The sequence below is a fragment of the Rhinatrema bivittatum genome, chromosome 5 (genome assembly GCF_901001135.1).
Source record: "Rhinatrema bivittatum chromosome 5, aRhiBiv1.1, whole genome shotgun sequence".
In the NCBI taxonomy this organism is placed as follows: domain Eukaryota; kingdom Metazoa; phylum Chordata; class Amphibia; order Gymnophiona; family Rhinatrematidae; genus Rhinatrema; species Rhinatrema bivittatum.
In genome coordinates this window covers 105,381,839-105,403,177 of record NC_042619.1, presented here as the reverse complement: position 1 = coordinate 105,403,177, position 21,339 = coordinate 105,381,839, and the positions used below count along the sequence as shown (strand labels likewise).

At 44.6% G+C, this 21,339-nt stretch overlaps 1 protein-coding gene across 4 annotated transcripts in view; it reads right to left on the bottom strand.

Moving 5' to 3' along the window:
- The window catches only part of NBEA (neurobeachin), a 2,460,099-nt gene that overhangs the window by 1,564,023 nt on the left and 874,737 nt on the right, over window positions 1–21,339 (bottom strand). For 3 of the 4 annotated variants that reach the window (XM_029602688.1, XM_029602690.1, XM_029602691.1), the window contains one exon: window positions 18,636–18,790. In XM_029602688.1, coding sequence (XP_029458548.1) covers window positions 18,636–18,790 — 155 coding nt within the window. The remainder of the gene's footprint in view (window positions 1–18,635; window positions 18,791–21,339) is intronic. The other variant, XM_029602689.1, reaches the window with a different exon arrangement.

The following is a 21,339-nucleotide window of genomic DNA, read 5'->3' as shown; positions in this document are numbered from 1 at the left end:
GAGTTAAGTGTCAGCGTCGACGTGAGGGGGGGGGTCCTATATCAGCATCTGAGCATCCTGAAAACCATATAGCTGAGCGCCTATCTCAGCATCTGAGTGACCTGCTTAGTAGGGATGTGCAGAGGGACGCCATACGTTGCATTCGTGATTCGGATTCGTCGGGGAGCAAATGCATTACATTCGGCCGTATGGCGCCCCAATGCGTTAATACGGCGATTTATATTCGTGTCCCAGCTAAAATTAAAATTAACTACAACCCCCCACCCTCCTGACCCCCCCAAGACTTACCAAAACTCCCTGGTGGTCCAGCAAGGAGTCCAGAAGCCATCCCCTGCACTCTCACACCCTCGGTGCTGGTTTCATCATGGTGCCGATAGCCTGTGTCACAGGGGCTAACCGTGCCATTGGTCAGCCCCTGTCAGATGGTCACTGGTGCCATCCTGTGCTCTTACCATGTGACTGGGGCTGACCAATGGCATCGGAAGCCCCTGTGACATAGTATGGGCAAAGGCTATCGGCGCCATTTTGAGTCCTGGCATCGGACGGCCAGAGTGCAGGAGGTCGCTCTGGGACCCCCGTTGGACCCTCATGGACTTTTGGCCAGCTTGGGAGGGCCTCCTGACCCCCACAAGACTTGCCAAAAGTCTAGCGGGGGTCCGGGAGCGACTTCCTGCACGCCGGTCGTCCGATGCCAGGACTCAAAATGGCGCCGATCGCCTTTGCCCTCACTATGTCACAGGTACCGACGGTCGGCCCCTGTGACATAATGAGGGCAAAGGCGATCTGCTGCCAGTATTCAAAATGGTGCACTCCCACGTTTTTACTGAATCGGCCCGCAAGAAAACGACTTTTCAGAAGGTCAAAGGTGCGTTCTATGATGTTGCAGGTAGCACTTAAGGCCTTCTTGTATCTCATCTCTGCCAGCATGTTTGGCATGTGTATGGGGGTGAGAAGCCAGGGCCTGCAACCATACCCTGAGTCTCCTGCAGCAATGACAGAAGAAAGGCATGAATGTTTGCATTATTACTGGCATATATGACTGGTAAACCATGCAACATCCATAAGAACATAGGAAGAAAATGCCATCCTGGGTCAGACCAAGGGTCCATCAAGCCCAGAATCCTGTTTTCAACAGTGGCTAATCCTGCCCATAAGAACCTGGCAAGTACCCAAAAACTAAGTCTATTCCATGTTACCATTGCTAATGGTAGTGGCTATTCTCTAAGTGAACTTAATAGCAGGTAATGGACTTCTCCTCCATGAACTTATCCAATCCTTTTTTAAACACAGCTATACTAACTGCACTAACCACATCCTCTGGCAACAAATTCCAGAGTTTAATTGTGCGTTGAGTAAAAAAGAACTTTCTCCGATTAGTTTTAAATGTGCCCCATGCTAACTTCATGGAGTGCCCCCTAGTCTTTCTACTATCCGAAAGAGTAAATAACCGATTCACATCTACCCGTTCTAGACCTCTCATAATTTTAAACATCTCTATCATATCCCCCCTCAGTCGTCTCTTCTCCAAGCTGAAAAGTCCTAACCTCTTTAGTCTTTCCTCATAGGGGAGCTGTTCCATTCCCCTTATCATTTTGGTAGCCCTTCTCTGTACCTTCTCCATTGCAATTATATCTTTTTTGAGATGCGGCGACCAGAATTGTACACAGCATTCAAGGTGCGGTCTCACCATGGAGCGATACAGAGGCATTATGACATTTTCCGTTTTATTCACCATTCCCTTTCTAATAATTCCCAACATTCTGTTTGCTTTTTTGACTGCTGCAGCACACTGTACCGACGATTTCAATGTGTTATCCACTATGACACCTAGGTCTCTTTCTTGGGTTGTAGCACCTAATATGGAACCCAACATTGTGTAATTATAGCATGGGTTATTTTTCCCTATATGCATCACCTTGCACTTATCCACATTAAATTTCATCTGCCTTTTGGATGCCCAATTTTCCCGTCTCACAAGGTCTTCCTGCAATTTATCACAATCTGCTTGTGATTTAACTACTCTGAACAATTTTGTGTCATCTGCAAATTTGATTATCGCACTCGTCGTATTTCTTTCCAGATCATTTATAAATATATTGAAAAGTAAGGGTCCCAATACAGATCCCTGAGGCAGTCCACTGTCCACTCCCTTCCAATGAGAAAATTGCCCATTTAATCCTACTCTCTGTTTCCTGTCTTTTAGCCAGTTTGCAATCCACGAAAGGACATCGCCACCTATCCCATGACTTTTTACTTTTCCTAGAAGCCTCTCATGAGGATCTTTGTCAAACGCCTTCTGAAAATCCAAGTATACTATATCTACCGGTTCACCTTTATCTACATGTTTATTAACTCCTTCAAAAAAGTGAAGCAGATTTGTGAGGCAAGACTTGCCCTGGGTAAAGCCATGCTGACTTTGTTCCATTAAACCATGTCTTTCTATATATTCTGTGATTTTGATGTTTAGAACACTTTCCACTATTTTTCCTGGCACTGAAGTCAGGCTAACCGGTCTGTATTTTCCCGGATCGCCCCTGGAGCCCTTTTTAAATATTGGCGTTACATTTGCTATCCTCCAGTCTTCAGGTACAATGGATGATTTTAATGATAAGTTACAAATTTTTACTAATAGGTCTGAAATTTCATTTTTTAGTTCCTTCATCTAAATCATTGCCCATGAAAACCTTCTCCATTACGGGTACCTCCCCAACATCCTCTTCAGTAAACACCGAAGCAAAGAAATCATTTAATCTTTCCACGATGGCCTTATCTTCTCTTAGTGACCCTTTAACCCCTCGATCATCTAACGGTCCAACTGACTCCCTCACAGGCTTTCTGCTTCGGATATATTTAAAAAAGTTTTTACTGTGAGTTTTTGCCTCTACAGCCAACTTCTTTTCAAATTCTCTCTTAGCCTGTCTTATCAATGTCTTACATTTAACTTGCCAATGTTTATGCTTTATCCTATTTTCTTCTGTTGGATCCTTCTTCCAATTTTTGAATAAAGATCTTTTGGCTAAAATAGCTTTTCACCTCCCCTTTTAACCATGCCGGTAATCGTTTTGCCTTCTTTCCACCTTTCTTAATATGTGGAATATATCTGGACTGTGCTTCTAGAATGGTATTTTTTAATAATGACCACGCCTCTTGGACATTTTTTACTTTTGTAGCTGCTCCTTTCAGTTTTTTTCTAACAATTTTTCTCATTTTATCAAAGTTTCCCTTTTGAAAGTTTAGCACGAGAGCCTTGGATTTGCACACTGTTCCTTTTCCAGTCATTAAATCAAATTTGATCATATTATGATCACTATTGCCAAGCGGCCCCACCACCGTTACCTCTCTCACCAAGTCCTGTGCTCCACTGAGAATTAGATCTAAAAATGCTCCCTCTCTCGTTGGTTACTGAACCAATTGCTCCATAAAGCTATCATTTATTCCATCCAGGAACGTTATCTCTCTAGCGTGACCCGATGATACATTTACCCAGACTATATTGGGGTAATTGAAGTCTCCCATTATTACTGTACTACCAATTTGGTTAGCTTCCCTAATTTCTCTTAGCATTTCACTGTCCGTCTCACCATCTTGACCAGGTGGACGGTAGTATACCCCTATCACCATAGTCTTCCCCGACACACAAGGGATTTCTACCCATAAAGATTCAATTTTGTATTTAGTCTCATGCAGGATGTTTATCCTGTTGGACTCTATGCCATCCTGGACATAAAGCGCCACACCTCCTCCCGAGTGCTCCTCTCTGTCATTGCGATATAATTTGTACCCTGGTATAGCACTGTCCCATTGGTTATCCTCTTTCCACCATGTCTCTGAGATGCCAATTAAGTCTATGTCATCATTTACTGCTATACATTCTAATTCTCCCATCTTACTTCTTAGACTTCTGGCATTAGCATACAAACATTTCAAAGTTTGTATGCAGTAAGACTGTATAAGCTAGCCAGTACCTTTGCTGAGCCATCAAACCTGATGAGTGTTGCCCAAGACCATTTAAATATTGTTGTTGTTTGCTAGATGTGCAGGCAAAGTGTAGGTAAAAGGAGTTGATCTGTGCATTACAACAGCATCTGATGTAATAATTGGAAATATTGTATGACAGGTCCTTGCAACCCAGCAAAGGGTACTGGTATGTAGGTGCATGCCAACCTTCCAGACATATGTAACAGGACAGAAACCTGTGCTACCAGCAATGGAGTATTCATGCAATGGCCGTATTTTTTCAGTGCTGCACTTCAGTCTGTCCTGTATTGAAAACCATTAGTAATTCCACACACAGGACATATGGCAGCACTGCAACATGCATGGCAGACTGATCGTGGTACAGGTGTGTGATGCTGTACAGAAAGTGTAAGTGACAATGTTCCTGATGGATCAGTAACAGCCTACACGTGAAGGTGCTGTGCTGGCAGTGTGCACAGTACACAGTTCGGATGCACATGACACATTGTATCAGCTCCCAAGGGGAGAATAGGTATGGGGCCTTTTAGGTAATAAATATGTGGTACGTATATCGTGCATTCAGACTTTAGGTCCTGTGCCTTGTTTTCCCCCATTCATTTGGCAGCCCTCTGAAACATGGGAGGAGAAAGGCATAGTTTTGACAATGTCCTGCATACATAACTGCAGAAGGCAGGTGTTAAGCCACCGATTGTCTACTCCCCCACAGCTTTCTTCCCTCAGTTGGGTGCCATTAGCCACATATTGCTAAGCCTTGATGGAAATGAGAAAGAAAAGGGTGTCTTGCCTACAAGCCAAGTGTCACGGTACAGGCCAGCCTCAAAATTTTCAAACAGCCCTGATTTCCTAAGTATAAAGGAATTGTGCGCGACTCCGGGGTACCTGGCCACCAGGTCCAGGATGCACAGTTGAGTGCTGCAGACCACTTGCACACTGATGGAGTGGAAAAGCTTTCTGTTGCAGTACGTCTCCTCCCTCTGATTGGGTGGAACGATGGTTGCGTGAGTGCAGTCGATAGCTTCGATTACATTGGGAAAGTGTGCGAAGGCATAGAAACCTCTCCAAGTCCATCAAGTCGTGACTGTCACAAGGGAATTTTATGAATCGATTAATGTGGTCAGTTACAGCTGAAATGACCTGGTCGAGACAGCATGAGAATGTGGTTTGGGGCATTCCACCCACCACTCCTAAAAGTGGATTGGAAGGAGCCAATTGCCAAGAAATGTAGGATGGCCAACAGTTTGGAGAGGCCTGGGATAGCGCAGGACCTTGCCGTGACCAGATCCAGATCGCCTCGGATGCCTTCATATAATTCCAGGATGTTATGTTCGTGGACCCTTGGGCTGGTTGGAACAGAAGATGGAGTGCCGTGGAGGACCACAGCGGTTCGGAAACTCGGTGCTGGCTGACGCTCTGGTCTACGGAGGAGTCCTCTGCAACCAAGGACTCGACCTCCTCTGGACGGACGGACGGTGTAGGACCGAAGAGGAAGCAGAAGATTCTTCGCCCTGGAGACCGACACTCCCCTGGAAGGAGCCCTTAGGAGTCCAGCCACTGGGACTTTAGAAGATTAACCCTGGAAGCCGAAGTCCCCCCAGGAAGGGCCCGTAGGGACTCGGCCGCTGGGACTTAGGCGACTTCCTGATGTTGTGGGTGGTCCGGATGCAGGCGCCTCCTGCAGGTCGTGGTTCCGGACGGCTGGCGCCTCCAGCAGGTCGTAGGAAATCCAGGAGTCAGAGTCCAAGGGTGATCCGCAGCCGGTCCAGAGTCAGAGCCAGAGAGCGATCCGAAGTCAGTCCAGGAGTCAGAGCCAGAAGAATCCGAAGCCAGTCCAGGAGTCAGAGCCAGAAGAATCCGAAGCCAGTCCAGGAGTCAGAGCCAGAAGAATCCGAAGCAAGGGAAGCAGGCAGAAGCGGGACGAAGACAACCAGGAACGCAGCAATCACAGGACAAGTCCAGGAACCTTGTTGCAAGGCACAGATGAGAGCTCGATGCAGGGTACTTGTACCCTGAGGCGTCTGACATCATCCTCAGTGCAGCTGAGGATTTTCCCGTGCTGGCCCCTTTAACTGGGGCTCCTCCCCGTGCGTGCGCGTTTCAGGGGGCGGGGCCAGCCGCGTCTGGACGTCGGCGTCTCTCCCGAGGAGGGAGAGACGTGCTGGAAGGCCTGCAGGCCCGGAGGTTGCCGCGACTGACCCGGGGAAGCCCCGAAACGGCCCGGGCCACCCCCGAGGTAGGTGGAGGACCCGGTGCACGGCCCGGGACCGCAACACAGGATTGCCCGAGAGCTGAGACAATACCTGCTAACCACAAAGTCCTCAGGCATGCCCAGCAAGGATGTTCATGGAGGAAAGATATGCTCCCTGTATCTCCCAGCCCGTGCCCATCATGGATCAGGACCCAGACCCCACCACAGCACAGATTTTTCCTGCGCTGCTGGTACTTCCCTGGAAGATCTTGAAAGTGGCCTTGGGTCCTGTTCTGGTTGTTCAGCTTCCACATGTCGTCGCATGCGAGGTTGGCCAGGCATGAAGAATGCATGTACCAGTACAATTGCCACTCACCAAAAGCAGTTGGGAAGCTTGATCTGGTAAAAAGAGCCTTCTATTGGTCCAGGAATATTTGGTAGGTGTGTGTGTATTGATTGCAGTTTTTATCATGCGCGATATGTGCCTCGATAATACCACGGATCGTGATACCGCCTGCAATCAGACCACATTACCCAGAAAAATGGTGTTATTAGCCGTGTTACTAACCTGCGATATTGTGCGAAATGTATCGCACAGCGGGTTACCACCCTCTAGTTTACATTTACCCCACCCTAACTCCTCCCACTTGAATATAGATTTTTTTTTTTGGATACGCATTTTGTGATAGGCCGTTAGCGCAAGCGTTACGGTGTTATCACATGCGATAACGGCCTATCGCATTTTGATAAATGACCCATTATGTTAGCTGGATAAGACTTATGCAGCTAACTTTCATGGATATTTAGCAGCATGGCTATGCTGCTGAATATTCCCATATTTGCCTCTTCTTAGCTGGATAAATTTTATCCAGCTATTTAGACCTGCTATGGAGCAAGTATAACTTATCTGGTTAACTTAACAGGTAAGTTTAAATATCGTTATTTATCCAGCTAGATAAGTGGTGCTGCCCAGTTAGGCCCACTTCCCGCACCGACTATCCAGCTAACTATTTAGCCAGTTAAGAGACTTATCCGACTAAGGGGTGGCCACTGCATATAGCCAGATATTCAATGGCTACCACTTAGTCAGATAATTCTGACTTATCTTGCTAAGTAGTGTTTGAATATGGATCTCCTGGGAGTTCTTACATATGATTATTATTAATGCTTCCTAGAAGTCAGGGATTTTTCACTTACAATTGAAAGACAACTGTCCATCCTCTTCTTAAAAAAAAAACAACCTATACTAGATCCTCAGATGATAGAGAAATATTGGCTTGATGCAAATTTGCCTTTCCTGGGCAAGTTAGTAGAGAGGGCAGTTTATCTCAGCTGCAGCAATTTTAGAATGAGAATAAAATTTTGGATATTAACAAATCTGGCTTCCATCTTTCGTTCAGTACAGAAATTGTATTGTCATCTTGTTCAATGATCTATTGCCTTCTTTGGATAAAGGGATTCAGTGGCTATTTTATTAAATATTACTGCAGCTTTTGACACCATAGTCCACAGAATTTTGTTGATTTTTCAGGCCCAGTCAGATAAGCCAGGCAAACCCTACCTAGGGAGACTGACCAAGGTTGCAAGGGTTTTCCTTTTCTAGTCCATTCCCTGCTGGTTAGGATTTTCCTTCTGAGTATATTTTCAGGATTTTTGCATTTTAAGTGGTAGGAGCCTTGCAAGAGCCTGTGCACCACCTGGGTTCAGGGCATGAGGGAACCCCATGTCTGGGGTTGTTCAGGTTAGGGAAGACTTGCCCTTCCAAACAATCTATGAGGATGGAAAAGGTGGTGACCCATAGCAAGGAGGAACTCCAGTGTTAAGATTTGTTGAATGGGTAAAGGACTTTGAGTTCAAGATCCAGGAGAAATTTTGGGTGTCCCTTTCTTCCTGATTTGGAGCAGTGTGAGCAACCTGTTTCCAAGGGATCCTCCAATCAGGAATCCAGAAAAGAGACTGTGAGAGAACCAAAGATCTTTAGAAGATCTGCTAGCCATGAGTAAAACCAATATGAGACCACTGACAATACCCATCCAGCATCTTCATTCCTGGGGAGAGAGAGAGAGCAGTTTATGCAGAGACTGTGTTTCAACATTTTTGCTAGTGCTTGAGTGGTTTCCCCTTGTCCACCTGGGCACTTTAGTTTTACATGTCCTGGAGGGAGGAGACTTCCCCGCCATGATACAAGTTAATCCTGCACAGAGAGAGAGAAAAAAAGACTGTATTGCAAAAGGAATTCTGTGGTGCTGAAGATTAATTTGTTTGTGCCATATTTCACCAGTGTTTAAACAGTGATGACTATTTTAGGACACTAACCAAGTGATTCTGGAGTGTTTATTTGTGCAACTACAGCTCACAGCAAGGATAAATACCCCTTTCCCAGGGATAATGGAAAGCAAAATTGCTTACCTTGTAATAGGTGTTATCCGAGGACAGCAGGATGTAGTCCTCACATATGGGTGACATTGGTAATGGAGCCCTATATGGAAAAACTTCTGTCAAAGTTTCATAAACTTTTGACTGGCACCCAGAGCGCTTACTGAGCATGCCCAGCATGCCATGATATTCTCTGCCACAGGGGTCTCCCTTCAGTCTCTTTGGTAGCAATTAGCGTTAGCCAAAAATAAAATAATAAAACGTATCGGACCCAAGTCCGCGGGGTGGCGGGTGGGTTTCGTGAGGACTACATCCTGCTGTCCTGGGATAACACCTATTACAAGGTAAGCAATTTTGCTTTATCCCAGGACAAGCAGGATGCTAGTCCTCACATATGGGTGAATATAAAGCTAGAGGCTTAGTCATTTGTAGTGAAGCAACAGTGAAATGAATCACCCGAAGGTTACAGCAGGTCGGGTGTGGAAGGAGTTGGGATTAAACTGGAAACAAATTCTTCATATTGTCCATAGGCAGCATCTTGTCTTCCTTGTTTGTCCAAACAGTAATGAGCTGCAAAGGTATGAACCGAACTCCATGTTGCTGCTTTACAGATGTCAAGGATTGGCACTGAACGATAGTGTGCCACTGATGTTGACATTGCTCTTACTGAATGTGCTTTTACTCGCCCTTGGAGAGGAAGGCCTGCTTTTTCATAGAAAAACTGTATGCAATCTGCTAGCCAATTGGATAGAGTTTGTTTACCCACTGGTTTACCAGGTTTGTTTGGATCATAAGAAACAAAAAGCTGATTGGATTTTCTAAGAACTGCAGTGCGGTTTAAATAACAGGATAACGCACGCTTACAGTCCAAGGTGTGTAATGCCCTTTCCCCTTGGTGAGAATCAGGCCTCGGAAAGAATGTGGATAAAACTATGGATTGATTTAAGTGGAATTCCGTGACTACCTTGGGAAGGAATTTTGGATGTGTACGGAGAACTGCTCTGTCATGTAGGACTTTTGTGTAGGGTGACTAAGTGACCAGTGCTTGTAACTCACTAATCCTTCTAGCTGATGTAATGGCTATGAGGAAGATAGCCTTCCATGTGAGAAATTTAAGATCACAGGTATCTATGGGTTCGAACGGAGAACGCATAAGTCTTGCTAAGACCAAATTCAGATCCCATTCTGTGACTGGAGGCCGAATTGGTGGTTGGAGGTGAATTAAGCCTCTCATAAACCTGCTGACGAGAGATTGTGTGGATATTGGTGCATCTCCCATTTTCTTGTGGTAAGCCAAGATTGCACTTAAGTGTACTCTTACAGAAGAAGTCTGGAGGCCAGATTCTGAAAGGTGGTATAAGTAGTCTAAAAGAGAAGTAGTGGGGCAAGTGAAAGGATCAATAGTGTTTTGCTTGCACCACAAGGTGAATCTTTTCCACTTGGAAGAATAATTCTTCTGGGTGGAGGGTTTATGTGAAGCCACAAGCACTTGAGATACATGGGTTGAAAGATTGAGTGGTTGTAAGATCAAGCTTTCAACATCCATGCTGTCAGGGATAGGGATTGAAGGTTGGTATGGCGCAACCGACCTTGATCCTGAGTTATGAGAGTGGGAGCTACTCCCAGACGAATTGGATCCCTGACTGAGAGGTCTAGAAGTGTGGGGAACCATACTTGTCGAGGCCAATATGGGGCTATGAATATCATGGATCCCTTGTCCAGCTGTAGCTTCACTAGAGTCTTGTTAATGAGCGGTATCGGGGGATACGTATATAGAAGGCCTGAGTTCCAGTGGCGAGCAAAGGCGTCTCTGGGTACGCGGTTTGTCTGCTTGAAGAGGGAGCAGTAATTGTCCACTTTGTAATTCAGTTGTGATGCAAAGAGTTCTACTGTCGGTTGGCCCCAACGTTGGAATATGCTGGTTGCTACTTCTGGATTTAGAGACCACTCGAGTGGTTGGAACTGATGACTGAGACAATCGGCTGTTTCGTTGTGAATTCCTGCTACATAAGTGGCCCGTAAGAGCATTGAGTGTGCTAGGGCCCAGTCCCAAATCTGTGCAGCTTCTTGACAGAAGAGATACGAGCTCGTACCTCCCTGTTTGTTGATGTACCACATGGCAACTGTGTTGTCCGTCTGGATCAAAACAGTCTTGTGTGAAAGGCAGTCTTTGAATGCATGCAGCGCATAACGTATAGCTTGAAGCTCTAGGAAGTTTATTTGAAAAGTTGCTTCGAGCTTTGTCCATGTACCTTGAGAGTCTGCAGATGGCCAATGTGTGCTCCTCATCCTAAGATGGATGCATCTGTAATTAAAGTTATTTGCGTAATCGGTTGCTGGAAAGGTAGTCCCCTGAGCAAGTTGGTCATGGTTGTCTACCATAGGAGTGAAGAACGTAGTTTGTGAGTTACTTGAATTGGGGAAGACAGTGGCTGAATGCCTTGTACCCATTGTGTTTTGAGAGACCATTGCAGTAGTCTCATGGCTAATCGAGCCATAGGAGCCATAGGAGTGACGTTAACTGTAGAGGCCATGTGGCTCAGCAGTATGAGGCACTGGTGAGCTGTCACTTGCGACTGAGCACGTAGGGAGTTTGCAAGATAGACAAGTGTCTGTGCTCGGTCTGCTAGCAGAAAAGCTTTTGATATTATAGTATTTAATTCTGCTCCGATGAACTGTAAGAGCTGAGATGGAGTGAAGCGGGATTTCTGGTAATTGATAAGGAATCCCAAGGAATGGAGTAACTTGATTGTGAGATTGAGAGAGTTGAGAACTCCTTGTTTCATTTGGCTTTTGATGAGCCAATCATTGAGATAAGGAAACAGGTTCACTCCCTGTCTGTGTAGGTGGGCAACTGCCACTGCGAGACACTTTGTGAATACTCGGGGTACTGAGGCAAGGCCGAATGGAAGCACCCTGTACTGAAAGTGGCGAGCTCCTACTAGGAATCATAAATATTTGCGATGAGGAGGGAAGATGGGAATGTGAGCGTAAGCATCTTGAAGATCCAGAGAAAAGAGCCAATCTCCTTTTTGAAGTAGAGGTAACATGGTGCCTAATGATACCATCCGGAATTTTTCTTTTTTCAGAAATTTGTTGAGATTTCTGAGGTCGAGGATGGGTCATAGACCACCTGTTTTCTTTGGAATGAGGAAGTAACGGGAGTAGAATCCTCTGCCATGCTGAGTCTGGGGGACTGGTTCCACGGCCCTGGCTCTCAGAAGGGTGGATAATTCTGTTTGCAATAGTGTGGACTGGTTATTTACTGCCCAAGACGATGCGGGTGGAGTGTCGCTTGGTACAGTGAGGAAATCCAATCGGTACCATTGAGATGTGATGGAGAGTACCCATTGGTCTGTGGTAATGGAAGTCCAGTGTTGGTGAAAGAAGGCAATGCGACCTCCTACCGGCAAGGTGGGGTTTGGATTGGAGGAGAGGCTGCTGTTCCCTGGTACTATTTCAAAACCCTGAAGTGGATCCAGTCTGCAGAGGGGGTAAAGGCCTGGATGTTCTTTGTTGCCTAGATTGAGTACGTTCAGCTGGTCAAGATGTACGCACACGAGTTGGAGGTGGATAGTAACACCTCTGACGGTAATATGGGTGTCTCGTATCCTTCCGTGGCATCCTTTGAGGAAGGCTGGGATTCCTGAGGTATAAGAGAAAGTTGTTTTAGGGTTTCCGATTGTTCTTTTAACATGGCAACTGCTTCCTTAACTTTGTCTCCAAAAAGATTGTCACTGAGACAGGGGAGATTGGCTAATTTCTCCTGCACCTCAGGTCTTAAATCGGAGGCCTTAAACCATGCCCAACGTCTAGCGGTGATTCCTGTGGCTGATAGTCGAGCTGCTGTTTCGAAACTATCATATGCCGCACGGACCTCGTGCTTACCCGCTTCTAGACCTTTATGTATGATATTAGAGAGGTTCCTGGAATTGATCAGGAGTGTCTGAGCAATCTCTTGTACTTGTTTCCAGAGATTGCGTTGGTTTTGTGTCATGAATAGCTGATAGGCTGCTATCCTGGACACCAGCATTGATCCTTGAAATATCTTTCTCCCAAGATTATCAAGGAATCTGCTATCCTTGCCTGGTGGAGTTGAAGAGTGTGTATTCTTTTTGCCTTCTTTTGTGCAGACTCAACTACCACTGATTGGTGAGGTAGTTGAGCTTTCTGGAAACCTGGAATTTGTTGAACCAGGTATGTGGCATCAGATCTTTTATTAATAGGAGGAATGGAGCCAGGATGTTTCCATAGCCTATACATCAGTTCCTGAAGTACCTCATGGACTGGTATACGTAACATTTCCTTTGGTGGATCGATGAATTGTAACACTTCCAGTGTTTTTTGTCTGGTATCCACTTCTGACTGTAGCTGAAATGGGATGGTCTCCGCCATTTCTTTTACAAAGTTGGAGAATGATAAATCCTCTGGAGGGGATTTTTTGTGGCCTTCTGGTGGAGAAGGTTCTGAAAGGATTTCCTCATCGGTGGAGACATCCGTATCTGTAGCCGTCCAGGTATCCGTGGTAGGAACCATAGGTTTGGGCATGGAAGGCATCGATGGAAAAGTTTTAGGCATCAATGAAAATAATGGAGACAATGAAGGGATCGGTTTGGAAATCCCTGAAAGACCTGGTATGAGTTCTGGAATCAGAGTTTCATCGATCTGCTGAGGCTTTTTGGACAGAGAATCGATGAGAGTGTCTAATTTTGCTAAGATGGGAGCAAAAATGGACAAATCCGGAACTGGCATCATGTCTGATGGAATCGATGTTGTCCTCGGAATCGGTGCCGATGGCATCGGCGAGGGAACCGACGATGGCGCCGGTAATGGCAAGGATGGAGCATCCAACAGTATTGGCGTCGATGGGGGGGCTGGTGTCGATGGCGCCTGCCCTGGAGGCTGTACTGGTATCGGCATGGTATCAAGAAGCGCATTCCTGACAGCCTGGCGGATGTACCCGTCCAGTTCTGCCCACATAGCTGGTGAAACCAGAGCAGCTATGGGGGGAGGCGGCGATGGCGATTGCAGTACCTCCTCAGAGCCCTGAGGAGGTACGATTCCCGGCACCGATATCGGTGGGGATCGCCGTGGAATCAAAGGCCTCGGAGAAACCACATCCAGCTGAGGTTTCTTGGATGGAGAAGCCAATTCCTTCGATGGAGTAGCGGGTACCGATTCGATGCCAGAACCGTGTGGTCGTCGATGACGATGCCGGTGCTTTTCCTTGCTTTTTCCACTGCTCAATGTCGATGCTCTTGACGAAGGTGAGGGAGAAGTTAAAGTTAAATCTCCCGCTTCTCCTGGAAGTCGTTTCTTTAAGACAACTTTGCGAATCACTCCAGCCGGAGACGATTGCGCGGATGTCGATGCCGAAGGTAGCAACTGAATTTGAGAAAGTTGCTCCATCTTTTCCATTCGAAGCCGAAGTCCCTTCGATGTCATTTCGGCACATCTTGGGCAGGTCCGAACGTCATGGTCTACCCCGAGACAGAGCACACATTCTAAATGTGGGTCTGTAATAGACATTGTTCTGGTACAATTTGGGCATTTCTTGAAGCCTGAAGCCATTCTTAGTCGGACAGCCGTCGACGACTCTGGCTTAAGAAAAAATGGCACGGAACAGACGGAAAAATTGAAAAAACTTACTGCGATGTTAAACCTGTGGGAGACCACTGCGGAAGGAAGTTTTCCCGAAAATTGTGATAACTTTTAGAATATGGTGAAATCACCACAGGACTCCAGATTAACCGCGAGGCTAACGGCTCCACGGAAAAAAGAAAACTGAAGGGAGACCCCTGTGGCAGAGAATATCATGGCATGCTGGGCATGCTCAGTAGGCACTCTGGGTGCCAGTCAAAAGTTTATGAAACTTTGACAGAAGTTTTTCCATATAGGGCTCCACTACCGATGTCACCCATTTGTGAGGACTAGCATCCTGCTTGTCCTGGGATAAAGAAAGTCACCCTTAGCACTTACGGCCCTGAAAGGTAACTCTTCCCCTTGCCACCCCACCCTAAAAAAAAAAGAATCCACACCCTGGGGAAAGAGACTGCAGGAACAACAGTCTCTTCGGGCAGGGTTCAAGGCCCGAAGAGACAATGAATAAGTTTATTGCCCCACCGGAGAGCAGCCTGCATCCCGAGATGGGGTTATACTTGGAATGTTTTCCTTCTTTTTTTTTTTTTTTATCACATTGATCATAATGGGGTAGATTTTAAAAGCCCTGAGCGCATAAATCCTGCAGGATTTATGCATAGGCGTGCGAGTGCCTATGCAAAATAGGCACTCGCACGCCTCGCACGCACGCCGGCGGCCTATTTGCATAGGCCGCCGGCGTGCGCAAAGCCCCAGGACGCACGTAAGTCCTGGGGCTTCGTAAAAGGGGCGGGAGGGGGCGTGTCCGGGGTGTGTCGGCAGGCCGGGGGGGTGTCCGGGGGCGTGTCTGGGATCAGGGGGCGGTCCGGGGGCATGGCGATGGTTCGGGGGCGGGTCGGGAGGGCGGTCCTGAGTCCCCCGGCACTGCGGCCTTGCCGGGGGATGCCGAGGCGGCGCACGCAAGTTACGCCTGCTTCAAGCAGGTGTAACTTGCACAACAAAGGTAGGGGGGGATTTAGGTAGGGCCGGGGGGTGGGTTAGATAGGGGAAGGGAGGGGAAGGTGGGGGGATGTGGAAAGAAAGTTCCCTCCGAGGCCGCTCCGATTTCAGAGCGGCCTCGGAGGGAACGGAGGCAGGCTACATGGCGTACTTATGTTTGCGCTGGTTGCACGTACTTTTTTAACATCTACCTCAATGGGTATTGTAGTCCAATCATTTATCTTTTCCATAGGATTTACCTTGTGGAGTCCCATAGGGAGCTATACTATCTCCTGTTCTTTTTAATTTGTACATTCCACCGCTGGCTGAGTTTATTAGATTGGAAGAGGTCCAGTTCCAGATATAAGCCAATAATATACAAATTTATTTGGGACTGGACCCTAATGAAGAGGTGGTTGTATGAAAGATGAACACTTGTCTAAGAACAAATTTCATTATGAATGGTAGAGAATAGGTTAAAACAGTGTGCCTGCAAAAAAGGTCTCCTGAAGATTAGAAAGCCTTTCATTCGTGCATGTGGACTGCTTTTAATAGAGATGTGAATCGTGTCCTCGATCGTCTTAACGATCGATTTCGGCTGGGAGGGGGAGGGAATCGTATTGTTGCCGTTTGGGTGTTTGAAGTATTGTGAAAATCGTGAGCCGGCACACTAAAACCCCCTAAAACCCACCCCGACCCTTTAAATTAAATCCCCCACCCTCCCGAACCCCCCCCAAATGCCTTAAATTACCTGGGGGTCCAGCGGCGGGGGTTCCGGACCGCCGCTGAATGACCTCCTGCAGTCGATCTCCTGCCGGCGCCATTTTCCGTACGGAAAACGATTCGCGGCAGGAGATCGTTTTCCGGACCCCCGCTGGACCCCCAGGGACTTTTGGCCAGCTTGGGGGGGCCTCCTGACCCCCACAAGACTTGCCAAAAGTCCAGCGGGGGTCCGGAACGACCTCCTGCAGTCGAATCGTGTTGGTCTATGGCCGCCGCCATTTTGCGCCGCCATTTTGAAAAATGGCGCCGGCTGAAGACAACACAATTCAATTGCAGGAGGCCGTTCCGGACCGCTGCCGTTCCGGACCGCCGCTGGACCCCCCCAGGTAATTTAAGGCATTTGGGGGGGGTTCGGGAGGGTGGGGGATTTAATTTAAAGGGTCGGGAGTGGGTTTTAGGGGGTTTTAGTGTGCCGGTTTTCCTGACCTCCCCCTTCCCCCGATTTACGATTTTTTGACGATAAATCGGGGGAATTGGTATTGTATCGTGGCCCTAAAGATTTTTGACGATTTAAAATATATCGGACGATATTTTAAATAGTCAAAAAACGATTCACATCCCTAGCTTTTAATTCTGAAAGGAATCAAATGAGAGGAGTGCATAAGCTTGTATCTTAGATGTATTAGTGGATAATAATTTAACAATGATTCCTCATTTATTAGTAGTAGCAAGATCATGCTTTTTAAATCTTTATCTATTGAGTTTGCTCCAAGATTTGTGGACATCACAATTTGTTGACCATGTCTCCTCTATTGTGGATTAATGTTGATGGTTTGGCCCCAAAGAAACCACTGGCAACAGTACAACTGGTTCAGAATTCTGCAGCTAGAGTAGTACTGTGCTTACAACCTTGGGATTATATATCTCCAGTACTTAATAATTTACACTGGCTTGCAGTTGTTTTTAGATCTAAATTTAGTTTTTAAGGTTTTGCATGATCTTGCCCCTGTTAATCTGACCAATTTAATTTGTTGCTACTTTCCCGTTATAAAGAAAATTTAACAAATGAAGAAAGTTGCCTATCTCTCTTCAGCTTCTTATGTCAGACCTATTGGAACAAGAAACTTGGCCTGTTTTGCCATAGCCCCAGATTATGGAACAATTTTAAATTAGGGATATAGCTGATTACTGTAAATTTACAAAGCTAGTGAAAAGCATCTCATTTATTCAAGCATTGTGTTGAGTTATATTACTAGTTTTAAATTTTTTTGTTTATGAGGTACTAGATATTTGTGTGTATAAATATATATCTATATATATAGTTTTTTATTTGGATCACATAATTATTTATGCTTTTTTATTACTGTATGTTTTTAATTTTTATTGCTGTACGTTGCTGTGGGCATTATGTTTGATATGGTGACTCATAAGTGTGACAAAGTAACAAAGATTTAAAACTAGAAGGTCAATATTCAAAGGGATTTGACCAGGCAACCCAAACTTTAAATTTCCAGCCCATCTAACAGATACATTTTACTTAGTCAAGTTAGTACCTGAATAAAATTTAGCCATATAAATTAGAAGTGTTCCACGATGGAGTTAACAGAATAAGTTATCCATGTAAATTTTGAGAGGTCCTGATAAGTTTTACCTAAACAGACTATATTCAAAATACAGCCAGTTAAGTAGCCAAAAAAAATAAATCTTTTGGGGCCAGCAATCCCAACCTCCAATCTACTCTGAAAAATCACTAAAACTTCTCTCAGGCATAGATCCACCCTCCTAAGTCTTCTAAGCAAGGAGGATACATTGCATACCATATTGACCCAAGAAGCTCTTGACATCAAATTTGCAAAACATCATATAAGCACCAAGCCTCCTCCTAATCCCTATCCTCCCATTTGCAATCCCTACCTGAAGCAACCCCCCCCCTGCCTTCCAAATCCTTCCAGGAGTATGCTACTTCTCCTGGCGGAATCCAGCATTACTCTGAATGTGGCCAGTGAAGATAAAAGTTATCCAGTTATAGGTACTGTGATTATTTTAATCTTAACCACTTCTTTTTAAAATACAGTCAATTAGGGCTAGATTTTTAAAAAAGACATCCGCGCCCTACTCGGCCTGTTATAAAATCCCAGGCGGTGTGCGCAAGGGAGGTAGAAATAAGCTAATTCACACAGCGACAAAATCGGGACTCCCCCAGTTCCCTCCAATTTAGGAGCAGACTGGGAAGGAACTTTTCTACCCTCCCTTTCCATTCCCCTCTCCTCCCCTCCCCTCCCTCTAAAACCCCTTTTTTTTTTACCTTTTAATTTGCAAGTTACTTCAGGGCCTAACCTGAAGTAACTTGTGCACGCCAGCAGCTGACCAGTGTGTGAGGCTCCGGGATAGTGAGGAATGGCGCTGTTCCGGCCCGCCCTGCTCCCCGTACCGCCCCGCCCCCTTTTCAGGCCCTGGCACATACTCACATCCCAGGGTTTACGTGCATGCCGGGCCCGTTTGAAAATTGGCCCGGTGCGTGTAATGCCCGGGATTTACGCGCGCCGGGGTTTTAAAATCCGGCCGTTAGGTTTTAAAATTATCTAGGTACATGTATCTAAATAACTTTAGCCAAGTATATTCAGTGGGAGATGTTTTCCACTGTATATCCAGTTAACTTTAGCAGATTAACTTCTCCGTTCCCAGCTTAATGAATTTGGATTTCTACAATTTTACCTTTAATAATTACGATGAAAATAAAATGCCCAGGTACCATTAAAAATTTATAACAAAAAGGGGGAAAACTGGAGAATAGTACCTGTTGTATTTATCATACTTTTTGGTGTAGCACCTGTAGCAGCAAATATATTTGGTGTACTGCTTGGCATCAGTCCAGCTCCAGTGGTAGCAGCTCCAACTGTGGTTACTGCTAAACTACCTGGTGGGGGTTTCTTAACAGGTACAACAACACTTCTGCAAAGAGAGAGAGACAAAAATATCATATAAAAAAATTATATATGTGGAACCTAGATCACAATGGATTTTCAACTGTATGTATAATCATGATCTAATTTTTAACTGATAAACTTTAGATGGTTATGCAAAAATAAAAATGTACAGTTGCCAATATGTTCACAAGCATAACATGTTTAAAGAATCTATAGTATTTAAGTTTAGTCTTATAAAATTTAAGACCAACAGGCTTTAACCTGAATTTTCCAATTATACTTAAGCATATAAGTCCACTTAAAAATTTGCAGGTAGCAAAATAGGCAACAAAATAATAATGGGAGATTTCAATTATCTGAGAATTGATGGGGTAAATGTCAAATCAGTACATGCAAGGAAGGTAAAGATCCTAGATGCCATCAATAACTTTTTCACGCAGCAGTTGGTCATGGAACAAAGAGGGGGAACTATATTAGATCTTATTTTCAGAGAAACATAGGACCTAGTGCAAGAGATATAAGTGCTGGAACCACTGGGGTTTATATGGTTGAGTTAAGCCTGATGTCAGTACAAAAAGAAAAATGGCAAAAGCTATTCTTAAAATAAAATTACTAATCCAATAGAGAGACATGGTTTAATGGAGGAGAGAGAGCGTGAGTAAAGTTTTATGTCCTTACAAAACTTCAAAGAGTGTTAAAGTGCAATTTCAAAACTTTTTTCATGAAGAACTCTAAATTCCAAAGATAAAGTTATTAAATCCTCCGACACGGACACTGAGTTTTGCCAATAAATGTGAAGGGTAAATAAAATGCTCTTCAAAATCAGCGACATATAAGCAGACTAAATCGGGGGGCATGGGAGCACTCATGGCTGTGCTTTGTCTGTTGATTGAATCGTATGCTAAAGGAGAAAAAGTTTTCAGTAAGTGCTAAACATGTCAGTTCCATTAAAAAACTAGAAGGGACACAAGGGTCAGGACTACATTATTCTAAATCAATTATATTATAAATAGCGATTCCCTTTGTGGAATGTTTAAATACAGTGAAACTATATCAAGAATAACTAGAAAAGAAGGGGGGAGTTGGTAATGGAAGATCATGCAAAATGCTGATCAAATGACTATTATGCAAGGAGCAGCAATAGATTTTCACTCTTCAATCTCTTTCCCCACATGGGCTAAATGCAGATATAGAATGGCACATTTTTTATAACATTTTGATAACACTTCTATAACATCTTTACATCATCATTATATTTTATAACTTTATTACAATATTATATTGTCTCTCTTCATTTAGTCTCTCTTTAGGATTGTAAAATTCTATTCTAATTGGTTCCTTTTTGGCCACATGACCTTTGACGGCACAGAATAACGTTTTTGGCGCCAACGTTTTGGTTTAAATACTTACCTTTAACTGGATTCTGTAAGAACTCTGCTCACAATCAAACTTTGGTATTGAAAGGTATCCTTTATTTTTGTATATTATATATATATATATATGTAGATATATATATAATCTTGCGGTTTACCCTCTTCGCTGTCCTCATTTGACTAAGATTTGCTTATTTATTTTCCTTCCTGTATTTTGAGCTTGTTGCCTGTACTATCCCTCCCGATGCAGCCTTTGTCGGGGATCTAATAACTTTATCTTTGTACCTTTGGAATCTGGAGTTCTTCATGAATAAAAGTTTTGAAATTATGCTTTAACACTCTTTGAAGTTTTTTGAGGGCATAAAACTTTACTCACGCTCCATCTACTATAACTGATCTGTTTTGAACATATATGCTTTCCCGATTTGCCTGTGGTTAATGAAGGTGAGGCCATATAGTTTTTGCAAATGGGAAACCTTATGAATTTTTGCTTCCATTGCAAGCTTCTTTTCAAATTCTCACTTTGCCTTCCTTATCAATGCTTTTAATCTGACTTGCCAGTACTTATGCTGTTTCCTGTTTTCTTCATTAGGATCCCTTTTCCATTTCTTGAAAGATGTTCATTTAGATATTATAGCCTCTCTCACCTCACATTTCAACAATGCGGGTAGTTTTTTAGCCTTCTTTCCACATTTTCTAATGCATGGAATACATCTGCTCTGGGCTTCCAAAATAGTATTTTTAGACAACATACATGAGCTAAACTCTTAACCTTTGCAGTTGCTCTTTTCAGTTTTTTCCTAACAATTTAAGTCACCTTTTTGAAAGTTAAATGCTGTTGCAGTAGATTTATGTTTTGTGCTCCCTCCAGTTAAGTCAAATTTGATAATGTTGTGATCAATATTTAACGGGCCAAAACGCACCCATTAAAGGTATAACAGTCTCATTACCGTCGAGTGCCGTTCTTCAGCCCGCACGTCCATGAGCGATATAACCTTTGCTACCCGAAGTATCCCTGACAGGGAATAATCGGTTCTCTCAGCAATAACGCCTAATCACAGTGCATAACACATTCGGTTACAGTCTCTTTGAAGAAATTTTCCATCTTACAGCAGCTGTCATGCGACGTAACAAGTTCATAGTAAACTGAGCCACGTTATAGAGCAGTTTTTTGCAGCCGGATACCCAGGCAGTGTCAAGA